Below are 19,061 nucleotides of genomic sequence, written 5' to 3'. Positions count from 1 at the left end.
TGCTGGAGGGCCTAACAAGACATTGTAGTGTAGATGAGCCTGTCATCAACTTTCCTTTTGCAGCATGTTACTTTCCAGTAACGTTTGGTAAAAACCAAACAGTTGGTACCTGTGCTCTCCAGTTCATTGCATGCCACTGGCAATCACTGAGTATAACACTGAAATATCACTTGTTTTCTTTCCTGGATACTATTGAGGAGACACAGTACAGGTAGTCCTTAACTTATGACCATAACGGAGCCCATAATTTCTGTTATAAGTGAGACATTTGTTAAGTGAGTTTTGCCCCATTTTACAACTTTTCTTGCTACAGTTGTTAGGTGAATCTGGCTTCCCCATTGACTTCGCTTGTCGAAAGGTTGCAAAAGGGGATCACATGACCCTGGGACACAGCAAAGGTCATAAATATGAGTCAGTTGCCAAACATCTGGATGTTGATCACATGATCATGGGGATGCTGCAAAGGTAGTAACTATGAAAAATGATCATAAGTCACATTTTTCAGTGCCACTGTAACTTTGAACGGTCACTAAACGAATTGTTGTAAGTCAAGGACTACCCGTAGAAAGTGAGGACAGCTATGCATCTTCTGTAATAGTATCCTGAGTTTCCCAGGCAATTGTCTTCCATTCTCCCTGATAACTTACTAGACTGGCTACACAAAACAATTCTAGTTTATGGGCCTAGCTAGAAAGATGGCAGCTGTACAATATTATGTAGAAAATTTGCAGCTTAGCCCAGGGGTGTCAGACTTGTGTTGTCACATCATCATGTGATGTATCACAACGTTTTTCCCCTTCGCTAAAACAGCAGTGGCCTTGGCCAGTGCGTGAGGCATCTGGTCCATGGGCCGCAAGTTTGACACCCCTGGCTTAGACCAGTGGTGGGTTTCAAATTTTTTTACTACCAGTTCTGTGGGTATGGCTTGGTGGGCGTGGCATGGCTTGGTGGGCGTGGCTTGGTGGGCAGGGCAGGGGAAGGATACTGTAAAATCTCCATTCCCACCCCACTCCAGGGGAAGGATACTGTAAAATCTCCATTCCCACCCCACTCCAGGGGAAGGTTACTGCAAAATCCCCATTTCCTCCCAATCAGCTGGGATTTGGGAGGCAGAGAATAGATGGGGGTGGGGCCAGTCAGAATTTTTACTACTGGTTCCCCGAACTACTCAAAATTTCCGCTACTGGTTCTCCAGAATTGGTCAGAACCTGCTGAAACCCACCTCTGGCTTAGAACAAAAATGAGGTTACCATAGCTACACTGATGTTATGCCTAGATTTGAAGCTGTGCATTCCAGGTAGACAATGAACGTATACCAAACAAATGCTGAGGTATGATAATCTTGGTTTCGTATTTACCAGTTTACAACAGAATCTGGTAAAGACAGCCACAGTACAGAATATATAGATTTCAGGAATAAGCAAGTTATGTTTCAGACCCCTTGACTATAACTTAAAAATATCACTTTTATCTTATTCATCATGCACACATCTCCCTGTAGGCCAAAGAGTTCAGATCCTAAAATTCAAACCTACTTCTTTCTTTCTTTCTTTCTTTCTTTCTTTCTTTCTTTCTTTCTTTCTTTCTTTCTTTCTTTCTTTCTTTCTTTCTTTTGTCACACAGTATATATAAGCATAAGCATGAAATAATTATACAATATATAAGCATATATATGAGTATGAATATGTAATAACTATATTAATTGGATATAATGAAAGGAAACAATAGGACAGGAACGGTAGGCATGCTTGTGCTCTTATGCACGCCCCTTACAGACCTCTTAGGAATGGGGTGAGGTCAATGGTAGATAGTTTTTGGTTGAAGCTTTAGGGATTTTGGGAAGAGACCACAGAGTCAGGTAGTGTATTCCAAGTATTAACAACTCTGTTACTGAAGTCGTATTTTCTGCAATCAAGATTGGAGTGGTTAACATTAAGCTTAAATCTATTGTGTCCTCGTGTATTGTTGCAATTGAAGCTGAAGTAGTCTTTGACAGGAAGGACATTGTAATAGATGATTTTATGAGTTAAACTCAGGTCATGTCAAAGGTGGCGTAGTTCTAAATTTTCTAAACCCAGGATTTCAAGTCTGGTGGCATAAGGTATTTTGTTGTATTCAGAGGAGTGGAGAACTCTTCTTGTAAAATATTTCTGGACACGTTCAATTGTATTGATGTCAGAAATGTGGTATGGGTTCCAGACAGGCGAGCTGTATTCAAGAATTGGTTTAGCAAATGTTTTATATGCTCTGGTTAGTAGTGTAGTGTTTTTGGAGAAGAAGCTACGCAAGATTAGGTTTACAACTCTTAGAGCCTTTTTTGCGATGTAGTTGCAGTGGGCTTTCGCACTTAGATCATTTGATATGAAAACTCCAAGGACTTTAACAGGGTGGGGGTCATCAGTAAGGTAATTTCTGTTCACAGTTAGCTAAATAAATTGTTTGACTAACTTGCAGTATCATTATTTAGCTAATAACAGCATCCATGAGTAAAATTTGGCTAATTACTCTTCCCCAACTTTATTTTACCTTTAGTTTCTTTTCTGCTCTTGCTGCTTGTTTGCAGATAGGATGCCATACTTCTGAACCTGTAAAGGAGGAGCATGTGTCAGAACTACAAGCTGCCCATCTGCATGACTACCCTACCCAGCATTACCTAAGATCGTAAAGAAAAAAATACCATCAAAATGTTTTAATATTTCTTTTATAAGCAGTTCTCCTTTTTTCCCCCCCAAGAAGATCCATTCATTTTCGTCAGCTGATAATGCCATGGGTATTTTTTGTTCCAAAGATTCCATTGGTTTGGACTAGTTTTGAATTGCAAACAGGCACTAGGAAAACCTGGTCCTTTGCCCACTGTCATCATTTTAATTCCTCAGGCCCTTAAAAACATTTTCAAGGTGACCCAGAGTTGTCCTCAACATAGCCCAGTTCAGAATGAAAATAACCCCTTCCAGTTGACCAATGGGGGAGCATAACATGACTTTTGACCCTGCTAAGCTGTAAAAATCAATACTATTGGTAAAATGGAAAAGCTACTAAGGCACAATCTCTCTGTTCATAATGCAAAAGAAGAATGAAGGCTAGTCTCTCACCTTTATGCTAGTTGAGATTCTATGGGGAATGTGGAGAAACTAGGAACATTCATTGCCAAAGTAGCATTAAGCAAACAAATAAATGCTGTCAAATGGTTCTAGAGTTTTAGGTCTCAGTAATTGGAAGAAATGAACAAAACACTGAATTTTTGATACTGTTCACAGCTACTATTCCCTTATTAGTGTATAAAATAATAAAGGATGGCCATTTAGAGGAGAATATGAATTAATGACCTCATACAAAATACCATCTTTGTTGGACGTATGCAGCTTAATTGGATTGTGGAATTTTTTGGTAGTCTCTGAGCTTGGTTGTTTGCTTATAGATGTTTTCTTACCCAACCACAGTAACCAGACAACATATATTCTCTTCCACTGGAACTTAATTTTGTTGTTTGTCTCTCCCTCACAACCCTGGGCTTATCACATTTTTCTAGGTCTGACTGACTGAGACAAATTGATGGAAGGCTGTAATATAAATACATCTGAATACTAATTGTTTAGATCAACTTTGAATCAGTCTTTACTCCTGGATATTTTCCAGACTGGCCATATTGCCTGTTGGAAATGGGAACAAAAAGCTGGAACAACGGAGAAGAATCATGTATGTTAAGAGATAGAAGAATGAATCAAAGACTTACTATGAATAAGCAAAATAAATACATAAATAAAAATGCCCTTAGGGTGGTCTAGTAATAATGATTTATGTAAGAGCTAGCTTTGAGAAGAATAGACAATACCATGTTAAAAAAATACAGTGTGATAAACCATTTTGGTTTTGTTGGCAGAATATTTATTTACATATATTGTGCATCCATATATTTTTCTTTTGCTTATTCATGTCGTGTCTTTGATGTATGTATGTAATGAATAATAGTCAATCTAATGATGCTCATTTTCTAGCCTCGCCTCGCATTTCTGAGCTCCATAAGAGAGAGAATGCTTTCAGATTTAGGGATGGTGTTCCGGGTTCTTAATTTATGGGCTTTAGGGACTTGTACTATCACCTGCACTTGAAGGATTCTAGAAAGAAATATAATGAGGATACTATATTATCACATCACATATTTCAAGTTTGTGGCCAGATCATCTTCCTGAGAATATTTTCAGTGTATTACATTTCAAAATTAGTTGTGTGATAATAGAGATCATTCTCCTTTTCCCCCCCCTTATTTGTCTTATGGGAACAAAGATCTCTATACAGTTTGAATTAGATAGGCTTCTCTGTGTTCACACAGAGAACTTTTCTGTCCTCCTGGATAATTTTTCAGAGACTCTTAAATTGAATGAATTGCTTGAGACAGGACAAAAAGAAAAGAAAAGAAAAGAAAAGAAAAGAAAGGCCAGTTCCCATTTTTACAGCCTGGAAGGGTGTTTTGGATTGCAAGAGATTAAAATAATTCTTCTGGACAGTCTGCCAATTCCTCCTGAATGTAACAGAAGGCTCCTCCACCTATGGCTTGTGTCCCACCCATGATCAGGATCACATATGTTGTGTTCCCATCGACCTTCTGTTGAGGAGGTGAGTAACATCTGATTCAGCTGCAATGCAGGAGACTCCATTGGGAGAAAAGTGTTAACCCTGAAGCTATCCAGCAGGTGTTTTTCTAAAGGTAGCAACTTGTTAAACTTTTACCTTATCCTGTTTCCCAGGTTCTCTTTTTCCCTGCTAAGATCAAGCCACCTTGGCACCCATTCACTGTGTTTCTTAAAGACCAGATTGTTGTTTGGGAAGGCAAACACAAGGAGGCAACAAAGAACATTAGAGGAAGATGGAGAGAATTCTACAAGAACTTATTTCTCTCTCACTGGCCAGTGGTCAGCTCATGGGAAGTAATGAGCATTTTGAGGATGGCAAATACTGGCTTGGGAAATAACATCAGTGACTATGTAGAAGAGCCCAGAAATGATATTAATCCAACATTAGAACAATTCTCTAGTAGTTCTAATGATTCTCTATTAGAACTCCTCCATCTTGGTCCCTTCCTTTTGCTTCTGTTGCTATGACTTTATGCATACATGTGTTCCAAGTTTGCTCTGGCTACCCTTGCTCTTCTTATTTGTTCTAAGATAGAGGAGGGAATGAATATGGCTTCTTTGAACATGGGGGTTTCTAAATTTAATTGAGTCAAATTATAGCAATATAACATTACCCTACCTGACATTTACTGTCAAGTTCCACTTAGATAGCTGGGGAGCAAAATGGGGACATATTTTTGTGAGCAATTTGTTTATTTATTATCCTTGGAATCATCCCAGTATCATAAGGAAAAGAATAATCCCCACCATCTTCTCACAGGATCCTCAATTTTTGATGCAGGATCCTCAGTTTTTGATGCCCTTTAAGGCAGGGGTCTCCAACCTTGGCAACTTAAGACCTGTGGACTTTAAGACTTGTGGACTTCAACTCCCAGAATACCTCAGCCAGAAAAGCAGTCTGAGAAATTCTGGGAGTTGAAGTCCACAAGTCTTAAAGTTGTCAAGGTTGGAGACCCCTGCTTTAAGGTCACACAGTCATGGGACAGGTGCAACAGTTTGGAAAATTCTTGCCCATCACTGTGGCAGGCTTTTTATTAGTTGATCAGCCAAGGAGCCATTAATGATGCCTCCACTCCTCTAAAACAAACCAGTTGTTAATTGCCATCCCACACAGAAAGCTGCCAGCAACTAAGCCAACAGTTCCTGGAGTGTGAAGATGGAGGGGAAAACACCCACTCAACAATTATTGTTGATATACAAAGGGTAATTAGTGACTCACAATGTCAAACACCAAACAACTGTCTACGAGACTCCCTCTCTAATCCGAAAATAGATGAACAGGGAGGAGAACATCCTAACCTTATATTAAGATCTAGTCATCTCATTTCTTATTGCAACTAGATATTCCATGAACATGTGAATATACTAAGCTTGTTGCAATCAGAAAAGTAAAATATTGTTTTAAGTTCAGTCAAATGCCTTCTGTCTGAAAATTTCAGCATGTTCTCCTTGAAGCAGGATTGGTAATATGAATTCCAGTCTCATGTAATGTTTAGAGAAGATTAATCCATTTCTCTCTAATAAAACCTGAGCCTATCACAATGAAAAACTGAATGCTCTTCAGAGGGACCAAGCATGGCTCTTAAAATATGTTTCTATCATGTTTAAGTTGCAAGGACAAGCATTAAATTTGTCCCCTATGGATTAGAGGCAGACTTTTTAATTCTTGCCTCCAGTAGGTGCTCCTACCTGTGAGGTACATTTCTTCCCCTTCTGTGAACATCTGGTGACATCGAACACATCTGGCACAAGTGGGATGATAGTGCTTTCCTCCTGCCTATGGAAATCAGTGAGAACAAAGAGTTGTTGAACAAAATATCCACATGCCAATGTTCTAGCCAAACATATGACTTTCTAGGAAAAGTGATGTTTCTTTGATTTAGATGAATCAAAATTTGGCAGTAATGCTGTAATTTATGTCTTTTTTTTCCATCGCACATGACTGATTGACTATATTTATTATAGATTTTCGTCCAAAAACCTTTTATGACTTTATATTCCAACCACACATTAAAGTTTGTTGCTAGAGTTTCATAAAACGTCAGGATAATCTTGCTATAAATACTGTTTCGAATCAAGGAGATGTACCACTTATAATTATATGATACTACCTAATTATTAACATGCCTCCTCTTATTTTTAAGAAAATTTAAATGGTTTCAGTGGTTCCATTATTGTGCTAAATTTGTCTTCTCCACAATAGACTCTGCCATACGGCTTTGAATTCCCTGTAACTTATAACACTAATATTATGCATTTTCTATATCTTTGAGTTTAAGTTTTTAAAATATTTTAATGGATCCATTGGTCTTATTGGCTTGATTTGTTCTAAAGTATAAACATTGAAATAACTAAATAACCTGATTCCCCTGAAATATGCTTTCAATTTTAAGGCTTCCAATTTTTTACCATCTTTTCTTATAATTCCATCCAAATTCCGACCATGTGGTTTGTTTCAGGAAAATTCAGAGATATCAAAGTATTTTGAGATTAGAATCGTGTAGCAATCTAAATGGATTGTTCTGTGCAGGACTTAATGTTACATTTTATTATGAACAACATGAGCTATATGAATTCATAAATATTTCACTTTCTTATTTTCCCCTGATTCCTTTTCAATAGATTTGTTGCCTGTTTCATTTTGTACTCATATGATTTTTAAAGATTATCTGAAGCCTGCAATCATCATAACAGAACACAACAGAACATTTTTTGCAACAGAAAACATTGCCATAGCACTGGAATTGTAACATTGGAAAATAGAGGGGTTTTGAGTTACATTATTTTGATATTCCCTTATCTGCGTAATACTATTCCTCACAAGGATTATTTTTATCATTATATTTTATGTTGTTTGAAAGAATATTTTAATCAATAAAAAATTATCTCAGCTATTATCAAATTTTGCTGAAAATCATAACATTTTAAAGAGCCATTTAAATTTGGGACAGATCCACTGTGAAACTCCTGTTCTTGTTGGAAATATTTTCTAATGTTCAGTTGGAATTTAATATAATATAATATAACAACAGAGTTGGAAGGGACCTTGGAGACCTTCTAGTCCAACCCCCTGCCCAGGCAGGAAACCCTACACCATCTCAGTCAGATGGTTATCCAACATTTTCTTAAAAATTTCCAGTGTTGGAGCATTTACAACTTCTGCAGGCAAGTCGTTCCACTTATTAATTGTTCTAACTGTCAGGAAATTTCTCCTTAGTTCTAAGTTGCTTCTTTCCTTGATCAATTTCCACCCATTGCTTCTTGTTCTACCCTCAGGTGCCTTGGAGAACAGCCTAACTCCCTCTTCTTTGTGGCAACCGCTGAGATATTGGAACACTGCTATCATGTCTCCCCTAGTCCTTCTTTTTATTAAACTAGACATACCGAGTTCCTGCAACCGTTCTTCATATGTTTTAGCTTCCAGTCCCCTAATTAAATCCATAATTCTGGAATAAGGAAAAATAAGTCTTTCTTCTATGTATTATCCTTTCAAGAGACCTACTTCATTCCTCTTCGATTGTTCTTTCTCAGTGCTAAAGACAACCAGTTTTTTCAACTTTCTTTCATAGGATTAAGCTTCTAGTCCTCTTTTTGCTCTTTTCAGAAATTTTTTTAATTTATTAAAGCACAGTGGTCAGAACTAGACACAGTATTCAAGATGGGTCTATCTGAAACAGAATTAAGTAAAACTATTTCTTCCCATCATTTGGAAAGTATATTCCAGTATATTGCATTTTCTTTATTTTCTTTTTATTTTATAGCCATGTCACACTGCTGAGTCATATCCAGTTTGATTTGAGTACTAATACAAAATCTTTTTTCAGTACTGGTACTGAAGTACTAATATAACTATTGCTTAACATAGTGTACGCCACCCTGAGTCTTTGGAGAAGGGCGGGATATAAATGCAAATTAAAAAAATAAAATAAAGCTAAGTGTCCATTATATAACTACTCATTTTAGTCTTGCTTCATTAGTATAGAACTTTCCATTGTCTCTGTTGTATGTTATTGTGTTATTTTCAGCCTATTTTTCTAACCTATTAAGATCATTTTGTTTTATTTCTGCCTTCCAGTCCAAATGTCTGTTATCGGCAAATCTGATAATATTCCACCCAACCCTTCATTTAAATCAGTGATGAAAATATTGAAGAGTAAAGGACTTATGGCTGAACATCTCCATATACCTCTCTATATTTGAAGAGAAGCTGTGATGAGAACCTTTGAGTGTGATTTCTGATCCAACTACATATCAATTTAACTGCTATGTTATCAAGTCCTCACTTAACTAGCTTGTTAATCTGTATGTCATGGATACTTTTTAAAATGCTTTACAGAAATAATGATGTAGTCCAACAATATATGAAGGAGTTTATCTAGTTTAAAAAAGGGGGTAGAGAAAGAAATTTAGTAAAAATCTGCCCGAATTGGTCAGGCTGAAAAAAAAAAAAAAAGATGGTGGAAGTGTTGTATTTTCAGACTAGCAATATTGAAGTCAGCACTCTCAGATAAATTTGACAGGGAAAATGACCAGATGAGTTAATTTTATTTTATTGTAAAGCAATATTAACAGAATCCTAAAGTTCTCACTCCAGCTCTCTAAACAACTGCGGAGTCTTTCTCTCCACCCCCTTTGTCTGGATCATTCCTTAGTCAGCACTCCTTCTCCTAGTCCCTCTTGGTTATTCCCACATGCAATTACACAAATTAAACTCATTCAACATAAACAGGTATTCCCTGACCACGTTTCTATCAGTCTCAACCAACAAGCATCTCCCTTCATCTTACTTTGCACAATTCTCCAATGGAACACAAACTGTTGGAGAAGCCCCAAATATATCTGCCTCTTTTTTTTTTTACCAAAAATCAGATAGAAAAGGCTTCTTTGGAGACTGCTTTTTTTTTTTAAATGGTACAATTGGTGAGAACTAAGGTGATTGAGCAACTAATTGTACCTTAATAAAAGGTTCAAATCATACATGGAAATTATACACACATTTCCAAGAGGACTGAAATAAGCAGCATGCAAAGGGGTTCTTCTGCACCAATCCTAGTTCTTACATGTAACCATGTCTTATACCTGATAAACTGGATATAAGTTCGGTATCAAATATGGCATCAAGATAGTGGTGAGTCATAGAAACCCTAAAGTTGTATTTCAAGCTTTTATCAGAGCAGATGGCTTTGAAATCAGTGGAGCCACCCAAGGATTACAATGAGTGACAGCTTACTGGATCCACCCTGGTATCAACACTGTGGTAGGGAGAGGCCAAGTGCCCAGTGCTGTCACTTTGATTAAAGGGACCATTATTTTTGACCAATTTTCCACTTATTTCTATCTAATGACTTTGCTGGAGCTGGCCTGAGTAACAGCATGATCAAGTCCAGAGAAATATTGAAAATGTAAGCTATCCCTGGAATAGCTTGACAGGCCTGCTTACAAGCTGTCACTAAGTAAACTGTCATTGTTTCAGGATAGTGGAGAGATCTGCCGTTGAGTTCAGAATAAAAAAGAAGGTATTCTCATTAAGCGTCCAGTCCTGTTTGTCTCTTGAGACATTCCTGCAACTTTTTCTGCTGCCTTCAGTGACTCTGATACTCCAAGATTAGAAATAACAGCCTATTATTTCGCCCACTTGCAATGCATCAAGGGTGTTCTCTCTGCTCTTTAACAAAGATAATAGGTTTAATTGGTATCTTGTTTCCTTTCAACAGGAATTTTGGATTTCAATTACAGACATGCTTTTCTGAACACCAGAGCTCAGTTGCAGCCACTGCTTTAACTTGTTACCCTCATCATTGCTCCATGCAAAGAATGGCTCCTAAAGGGGCTTTTACAGGAAAATAATAATGGTGGTGATAGTTGCATTGATGATGGTGATAATGAAAGAATGAGAGATTATTAAAGAGTACCAGAAAGAAAAGGACAGTCACAGCCTTTAATTAGAGACTGAACTTTGAAGTTAAGGCCAGAATTGACTTGAATAATTGTTTCAAGAAAGGGTTGAGTTTCACATCTGCAGAATTCTTGGTTAGACGGTCAGCAATAGATCACTACTTTTGTCAGTTCAGTCATAATATTGCTAGCCAAAAGCATGAATCAAAGTTTGCTGCCCTGCAATAATATTTTGGTTCTCAGCCTATGAAAACTAGCCTTCTGTTTCAGGTCAGTGACACACATCTAGATTTGCCTCTACGGTATAACAATCTGTCCCAAAAGTCCTTTTTTCAAAAGGTAACTGGACTTTGTTTTTTCTTTGAAGACATTTTGCTTCTCATCCAAGAAGCTTCTTCAGCTCAGTCCAGTTGCCTTTTGAAAAAAGAAAAAAAAAGCACCTTTGGGCCAACCATGAGCAAGATGATTGAGAATCTCCATTGACAGGAACTGCAATCTCTTTCCTGATCTATCTTATGATCATGTGCCAATAATATCAAAATCATTGGGATTCTACCCCCCTGGGATTTTTATGAAAGGCAGTAAATGCTTCCCATCAAAAAGTTATCCCCAATTTTGCCATCTGAAAAAAGATTGTGGTTATTGCCCGTTCAACCATGAATCTAATTAACCCAGACAATTCTTACTAATGTAGCTTTGTTCTGTTGCAATTTTGTTTTATGCAAGAATTTACTACCTTACTGCTCATTCAAATTAGTGATCATTCAAAAAAGGGCCTAGCTTTCCTCGTGTACAAGCTGAGAAATCATGGTTTATTGAGTTTAACTCATAAAATAAAAAGGTGTGCATTGAAAGAATATGATTAGGAACTAAACAGCAACTTGTATTTGGATGAGCAAATTTCTTACATATACTTGATGCTAGTAGTTTGGATGCATGAACTATTGCAACATCCACAAGCTCAGGAATTTGGACAGTTCTTATGCTAATATTGGCTGCTGTAAATGAGCAATATTAGCAAATAAAGAGTGATCCGGTTGCTGGAGTGGGATAGGGAAATAGTCAATGTAATGTAAATTATTAAAGAAATTACTTTTTTCTCCTTCTGATTGACAATTCTATCACTGCTTCAGGAAAGTGCTTTCTGGAGGGAAGTTCAGTAACAAGATCTGTGTAGGAATCCAATTTAATTAATGAATTAAAGGCATTTATAGGACTGCCCATCTCAAAAAAAGTGATTCTGCCAGCATACTGTAAATCAACACAGATGTCAAAAACAAAATAATCAATAATGGCTAAAAAAAAGAGATATAAACTATTAATTAGCAATCAGGTACTCAAATGTATTTTAATCTTCCAGACATGCCCCCAACATCAAGAAGGACTGAAAAAGAAGGACAAGCAAGGCTGCTGGGAAACCAGCTTTGGAATGCAAATTTAGACAGATGTGGATACAGAACAAACACAATTAACTCATCCAATTCTAATCCCAATCTTTCCACAAAGGAAAAGGGACACTTGAGTATTGTGGAGATAGACATCTTTCCAATTCCTTCTAAAATACATAATCTCATTCATAACTTCTACTCCTTTTGAATGTGAGGGCCAATGAACTGGAATAGCGGTGGAGAAACTTTTCATGCAATGTGACATGGCATTTATTTCACTAGGCTTTTGAGAAGAAAAGGGGTGGTAGCAACCACAAGTAACTTCTGAATCATCAGGAGTTTCCTTTCATTGTATCAAACAAATTGTCCAGCAGACATCATTGTTTAAACTAGTGGTAGTCAACCTGGTCCCTACCACCCACTAGTGGGTGTTCCAGCTTTCATGTTGGGCGGTAGGAGTTTTGTCCGATACTGAAGCACTTTCCTTTTTTTAAATTTAATTGACTTTTAAAAAATTTTTCATAGCATTATTTAAAAACATTTTCATTAGGTTTTCATAAAATTCCCCGTGACAATTTAAATTTCTGAAAATATACTATTTGTATCACCCGCACATAAGTTTAGTTCACGTTACATAAGTGAAACTATATGGCACTATAGTGCGACCGCAAACAAAAGAGCCTTGTCCCAGAATAGCTCACACATCTACCCCTACACCACCCAGCTGTAACAGACAAGCAGAGCTGGTAGCCGGCGCCCCCCCAACCCAATCCACGATGCGTGAGAGGCATGCACAGACAAGGATACATGGCACATTATTGTGGAACCAGTGGGCGGTTAGAAAATTTTACTACTAACAGAGATAAAAAAGTGGGCGGTAGGTATAAAAAGGTTAAATATCCCTGATTTAAACTAATAACAAAGATTGAAAATTTTTTTGCCAGTCTTACCTGGATAATTTGGGGAATGAGCATCAGCAATACATTTCTAATGACTGAGATATGATTTCTTTACTCACTTCTACCTTACCCATTTTTCGTGTTTATTATTTTTTCTGATTACTGCTATACTGCAATAGCTTCCTTTATCTTTCTGCAGGTAATACCAGTCCTGCCTTATCCCCATTTACACCCAAAGCAAATATCTTTTTATAGATCAGACAAAAACTTCTTTCTGTATTTCCCATTGTCCAGAAATACTGGCCTATTTTTTTTTTATCTAGGCATTCTCTACAGTCAATTTGTCCATAATGTAAGATTCATTCAACTTATTTAAAAAAAGAAAAGAAAAAAAAAGGCTGAGCTGTTCAAAAACCAACCAAGCAAAGCATTTCAGGCAGCTGCATTATCTGATGTCTCTGCCTCACAGTTTTATAGTTTGAAAGGGCGGAAATTTGGAAATCAATGGTGATCATGCAAATGGAGTGAATGAATCATAGAAACACTTGCAGCTGAAAGCAACAAATGTCTCTCTTTCTCTCTATCAACTCATCCCCGCCGCCGCCCTTCATAAATATTTCGGTGCCTTGAGCGAGACATGTTTCTTTCTAATTCATGCATCTTCCAAAATTCCACAGAGATTTATGAGATTTTACTAGCTAAGCCACTGCTGGATTTGACCATCGCTATAATCATGTAGTCTCCAATCTCATAGTAGATTGTTGTTGTTGAATGCAATTGTCTCAAGGAAGCTGGCTAAGAGGTATCCACAGAAGAAAATGAAAATGTCCTATGGGAATTACAGCCTGATCCAATGAGCTACTGGACGCAGGTAATAGCTCAATGGCTCAAGTATCAAGCTTCTAGTCTTCCTATGAAAACAGAAGTCCTCACTTTACCAGTGCAATAGTATTCACATTTTTATGTTTTCTCTTTGCCATTGTTGAACAAGGTTCAAAGCCTTGTTGCATTGCTCCATGAAGGCAGAAGACTAAATTCTCCATTCGCCACTTTCTTTTCTGATCATGGGAATCCTAAGGCTGAGGAAAAGATGTGGCTCAATCTGGATTAAATTATGGAAGAACCCTCATCGATACCATCAATATCTAAATAAAGAAACATAAAAATACTGTAGATGCCTGGCAGATCTGTTGCCATCTCTGAAAAAAATTTCTATTTAGCCACAAAAATATAGGTTACAGCTGGCCTTGCTGTAACTATGGCTTTACATTGTTGTAAGTATAGTGGATGTATATAATTTACCAGGAAATATAGTTCCTTTTAGTCTTTAATTCTTCCAATTTCTTAGTCTTGAACATTAAGAGAGACATTGGTCTTTTTATTTAAAGTATTTTTGTCTCAGATACAAAATATAAAATGTTTTTCATCACCATTTGGATATCTGGAATAGCTGTAGCGAGACACACATTGTGTGAATAAATATTTTCAAAAGCAAACGATGTAAGCAAATAGAAATGGCTGGTTCACCCAATGCACCAATATGACCTTCTCAAAAGGAGTCCTGCAACTAAAGATATCGGCAATCCAGCTTTGTAAATTATGAGATCAGAAAATGTTTCTGCCTTTTGATTGATAGACAGTGCTGACGACGTACCTAGTATATATGAGCGTAGCAGGCTGCAGTATATAGCATTAAAATGTAAAGCCATTGAATCAGTGTCGATCTTTAGGTGAACATGCACAGAATTAATACTGAATGTTTTTCATTTTATCCAGTTGCAGCCAGTTAAAGCTTTCCTTGAAAGACCAAATGAACTTCATAATATCAGCTATTTTACACACAGAATTCAGTTTACCTTTTGTGAACTTATAATTCAGCAATAATGTAACTAATAATAAACATCTGAAGCACTATCTGAACACCATCAGCACAGACAAAATCAACCTTTAGTCAATTGCAAAGGGCAGCTTTTCTTGCAAAAGTTTAAATCCTGCAGCATTTCTTTTAACATTAATAAAGAACAAAATCTGCTGATCCTTTGGAAGGATTTGTTAGGTGGACAAAAAAAAAAGTCAAATACAGTCTAAACATCTGGGCAGCCCACCATCATTTATTAAATTTATGTGCTGCCTGACTGCTGGTGGCAACTTAACCTCTCAGCTACCTGGCAAAGTATCAAAGTGGTTGCATTTTGGTTTTGTTTTAATCACCCTCTAAAGGACCATCATGGTAGGCAGTTTGGTCATGAAGGGGATGCAACTGTCCACTAGAACAAACCACAAGCAATCTTGTTTATTTTACACTGATGAAAATTACAGGCCATTGTATGAGTCTGATGTTGCCAACAATGAAGACAGACTGCTAATTATAATTCAAAGTGGGAGGGGTGTGTCATCCTTTAAGATTCATTAATCTTCTCTGCTGGCTACACAGCTTAAAGCCATCTGGGACAGCCAGAGGCTTAAACATATGAAGGCTGATTATGGCTGAAATAGAAGGCTTTCCTACCCTGTTTCATTGAGAAGGGAAAATAGCAGCTGCCTATCTTGAGGGAAATCAGGAACCTTGGCACTCAATAGGTATCCTATCCTAAAGTATCTTGCCATCCGGTTTGATTTATAACCATGATTAGTTGGTTTAGAGATTAAATGCAATCAGGAAAAATCCAGAGAGGTTGAGCTTGTAGTCCATGAGACTTCTGGAAAGGACTGTAAAATAACTCAGTCATGAATGTCTCCAAAGATAGGTTGAATCTTGCCTGTGGGGTTTCTAAACTAACCCCCATGGCCTTTGTAGATTTTCCTATGTAACGTATCAAACATACCTCCTGATTTTATATCAAGTTGCAGGCTACCTGCAGATCTATCTGCAGTTACTCCTATCATGATGATTTTTCTAGTTTCCCTTGATCAAGGTCTTGGAATTTCAAAGGCCAGCACATAGTTCAACAAAGATTAACTATCTGTCAGTGGGTTAAACCTGGTACTCAGTAATGTACAGGAAAGACAAACATGACTAGAATGAACTCATGTGTATCAATTTCTTTCTAAAATTTATCTTAAAGACATTTCATTAGTTTTTCCCATTCCTGTGATACAACTGTTGGCCATCATACATGACTGAAGAAAATAGATCTGGAGTGAAAATCCTTTTGAATTAAAAGTGCAATCCAGTTGTCCTTTAATCTACTTTCAGTTCCAGAAAACCTTTCAGGACATCTCTGTCTTAAGCTGAAGCAATTTTCAGGAAGTTGAAAGTCTTAATGCAGGGGTGTCCAAACTTGTCAACTTTAAGACTTGTGGACTTCAACTCCCAGAATTCCTCAGCCAGCAAAGCTTTAAGTTGCCAAATTTGGACACCCTTGTCTTAATGCAACTCAAAGGCACCTTTCTGAATGCAATCACTCGCATCCTGGACATAAACTGTTTCAACTCCTACCCTCAAAACGACGCTATAGAGCACTGCACACCAGAACAACTAGACACAAGAACAGTTTTTTCCCGAAGGCCATCACTCTGCTAAACAAATAATTCCATCAACACTGTCAGACTATTTACTGAATCTGCACTACTATTAATCCTCTCATAGTTCCCATCACCAATCTCTTTCCACTTATGACTGTATGACTATAACTTGTTGCTGGCAATCCTTATGATTTATATTGATATATTGACCATCAATTGTGTTGTAAATGTTGCACCTTGATGGACGTATCTTTTCTTTTATGTACACTGAGAGCATATGCACCAAGACAAATTCCTTGTGTGTCCAATCACGGCCAATAAAATTCTATTCTATTCTATTCTATCACTTGGCAGAATTATTATCTTGGTTTGACTGTCTTGGGCAGAAAGGTAAAAAATGAAAGCATGATCAAATTACTGCCAACAAGCAACAGTTAAGCCTAAATACCTGGCTTTTTTTCGACATGCAATGAGTTTCAAGAACTTTTTTGGGGAATGTACTAAATTAAATGACTAGATCCTTGGCAAGTTCACACCAATTTATCTCTGGATGAGTGTTAGTTAAATCCAAAGTAAATAGTTAATTCAGAATCAGAGGAGGGGAAAATGGCACAAAATGGGCAAGCACTTAACAAGGAAATGATCATTTCTTGCTCGAAGTTGGGATTCCTTTCTTCTCAATTTTAAATATTTGAACAGAGCACTGCCAGGCTCCAAGCCAACCTGAGATTCTAGACCTCTGCCTGCTCCTTTACTAATAATTAAACTTAGATGGGCTGCAATGAAACCACTTGTTAAGGTCAATTATCAGTTCATGCTCAGAGGATTTTTTATTATTATTACTTCATATATTCCAGGAATTAGATATAGTACTGAAAACCAGTTCTACCTCTGAATCAGAGCTCCACGTTAACTGCTGCAGAAAGTAATTTTAGCTGCATGTGGTAATAGTAGGAAAATAAATTACAAGAGGAACTGTTGAAAAAGATATGCAGTGATGATGAGTGATTTTCCATAATTAATACTGAAAACAACAACATTTTAATTCATTTTACTTCTGTTAGCATTACTAGAAAGCCTCTGTTCATTATTTATTTCAGGTACTACTTCTGTTGCAGTTTATTATTGGGGAAGCGATGGTGGTAGAGACAAGGGATAGTATTAGAATGGATTATTTGGAAGTTCTGCTTAAATTAATATACACGGGAACCTCTCCTGGTACAAATGGTAACATTTTCCCTTCTTTGTCATTAATGTCTATTTTATGTAATTATCTCATTATATTAAAGTATGACTGGTTCACTTGCTTCATTCCTAATATATTATTTTGGTATACGCACAGCAATTTTGCCAGACTAGGTTTTGTTTTTCTTATTAATGTTTCTTGATTAAGGTGAGCCACCATTTTGCTTTATTCCATTTAGTTAGTTCAAATTTCTGCAATCTGATGCCCTCCAAATGACTTTCAGTTTTTAGCTGAGACTTCCTTTTTCACTCATCCGAGCAAGGATGAATTTAGACCCATGAAGAATATATACACTTACTACCCAATTCTATAAATTCCTGGTTCAAAGTGCCCTTTTGCAGTCAAAGCCTTCTACCGTTATGGTTTCTTAGTTTAGATGACTTATATGAAACAGGTAGCAGGTGTACCAAATTTGTTGCCAAAACCACAGGGAGGAGCAGGGTGGAATTTAGCCACAAAGCATTCTTCGAGGTGGATGGATTGAGGGAGCATTTGAATAAAAAGGTGTTACTGACACTTACTGCAGCCAGAGAAAAAAATATTTTGCCAAAATGCTTAAAGCGGGGTGTGTGTATATCTATCTATCTATCTATCTATCTATCTATCTATCTATCTATCTATCTATCTATCTATCTATCTATCTATCTATCTATCTATCTATATCTCAAAAAGAATACTGTAATGATGCACCTGTTCATAGCTGCATAACTGAAGAAGTTTTAGGACTGTATGAATTCTCCCGTTAAAGGAAGTTACAAAATCTTGAGATTTTTTTTTTATTTAAATGGGGGGGGGAATGCTAATATGGGTAATCCTCAATTTACAATTACTGATTCAGCTATCGTTATGACCGTCGAATTATGATGGTACTGAATGCTGAGGACTTATCATTGGTCTGCAAAGTTATGGCTATTGAAGTGTCTTCACGGCCATGTGACTGTAATCTAGGGTGCCTGTTTCACATTTATTATGTTTCGGGAGCCACAGTTATGTGACTGCAATTTGCAGCTTCTCCTGCCAGTTTTCCAGGAGCAAAGTCAATGGGGAAGACAGTAGGGAAGGTTGCAAGTTGTTCCCACTGCTTTTTCTCACTCTCAAAAAACAAAGCAAAACAAAACCCTACTATAGATCCCTGGGATCTCCTACTCTGTAGTCACCATTGGCTGCCTGCACCCCACAGCACTCTCTTACATTCCATATCAGGTGCCCGCATGCAAGCAGCAGTCCCATTGCCCAGACACAACACATACCAGGCTTCCCCAGCACCTGCCCATATCCTTGCCAGCCCATCCTTGTAGTCCCACACCTACCACTGACATCACCTGTCTGCCCATTTTTCCCAGTTCCCACCTGCATTCCCTAGAGCAGGGGTCTCCAACCTTGGCAACTTTAAGACTTGTGGTGGACTTCAACTCCCAGAATACCTCAGCCAGCAAAGCTACCCCAGCAAAGCTGGCTAGGGTATTCTGGGAGTTGAAGTCCACAAGTCTTAAAGTTGCCAAAGTTGGAGACCCCTGCCCTAGAGACCATCTGTGGC

At 37.5% G+C, this 19,061-nt stretch overlaps 1 protein-coding gene across 3 annotated transcripts in view; it reads right to left on the bottom strand.

The window, feature by feature from the left end:
• Positions 1–19,061, bottom strand: part of ABLIM3 (actin binding LIM protein family member 3) — a 190,140-nt gene that overhangs the window by 35,504 nt on the left and 135,575 nt on the right. For all 3 annotated transcript variants that reach the window (XR_009153493.1, XR_009153494.1, XM_058169508.1), the window contains exons 7-8: positions 6,321–6,408; positions 2,527–2,585 (exon numbers count right to left, since the gene is read on the bottom strand). Coding sequence is in view for 1 of the 3 variants with exons in the window: in XM_058169508.1 (XP_058025491.1) it covers positions 2,527–2,585; positions 6,321–6,408 (147 nt within the window). In the remaining 2 variants the exon portion in view is untranslated. The remainder of the gene's footprint in view (positions 1–2,526; positions 2,586–6,320; positions 6,409–19,061) is intronic.

Source organism: Ahaetulla prasina, chromosome 2 (genome assembly GCF_028640845.1).
Source record: "Ahaetulla prasina isolate Xishuangbanna chromosome 2, ASM2864084v1, whole genome shotgun sequence".
In the NCBI taxonomy this organism is placed as follows: domain Eukaryota; kingdom Metazoa; phylum Chordata; class Lepidosauria; order Squamata; family Colubridae; genus Ahaetulla; species Ahaetulla prasina.
The sequence above is the reverse complement of the archived record's forward strand: the minus strand, read 5'-3'. Positions and strand labels throughout refer to the sequence as shown.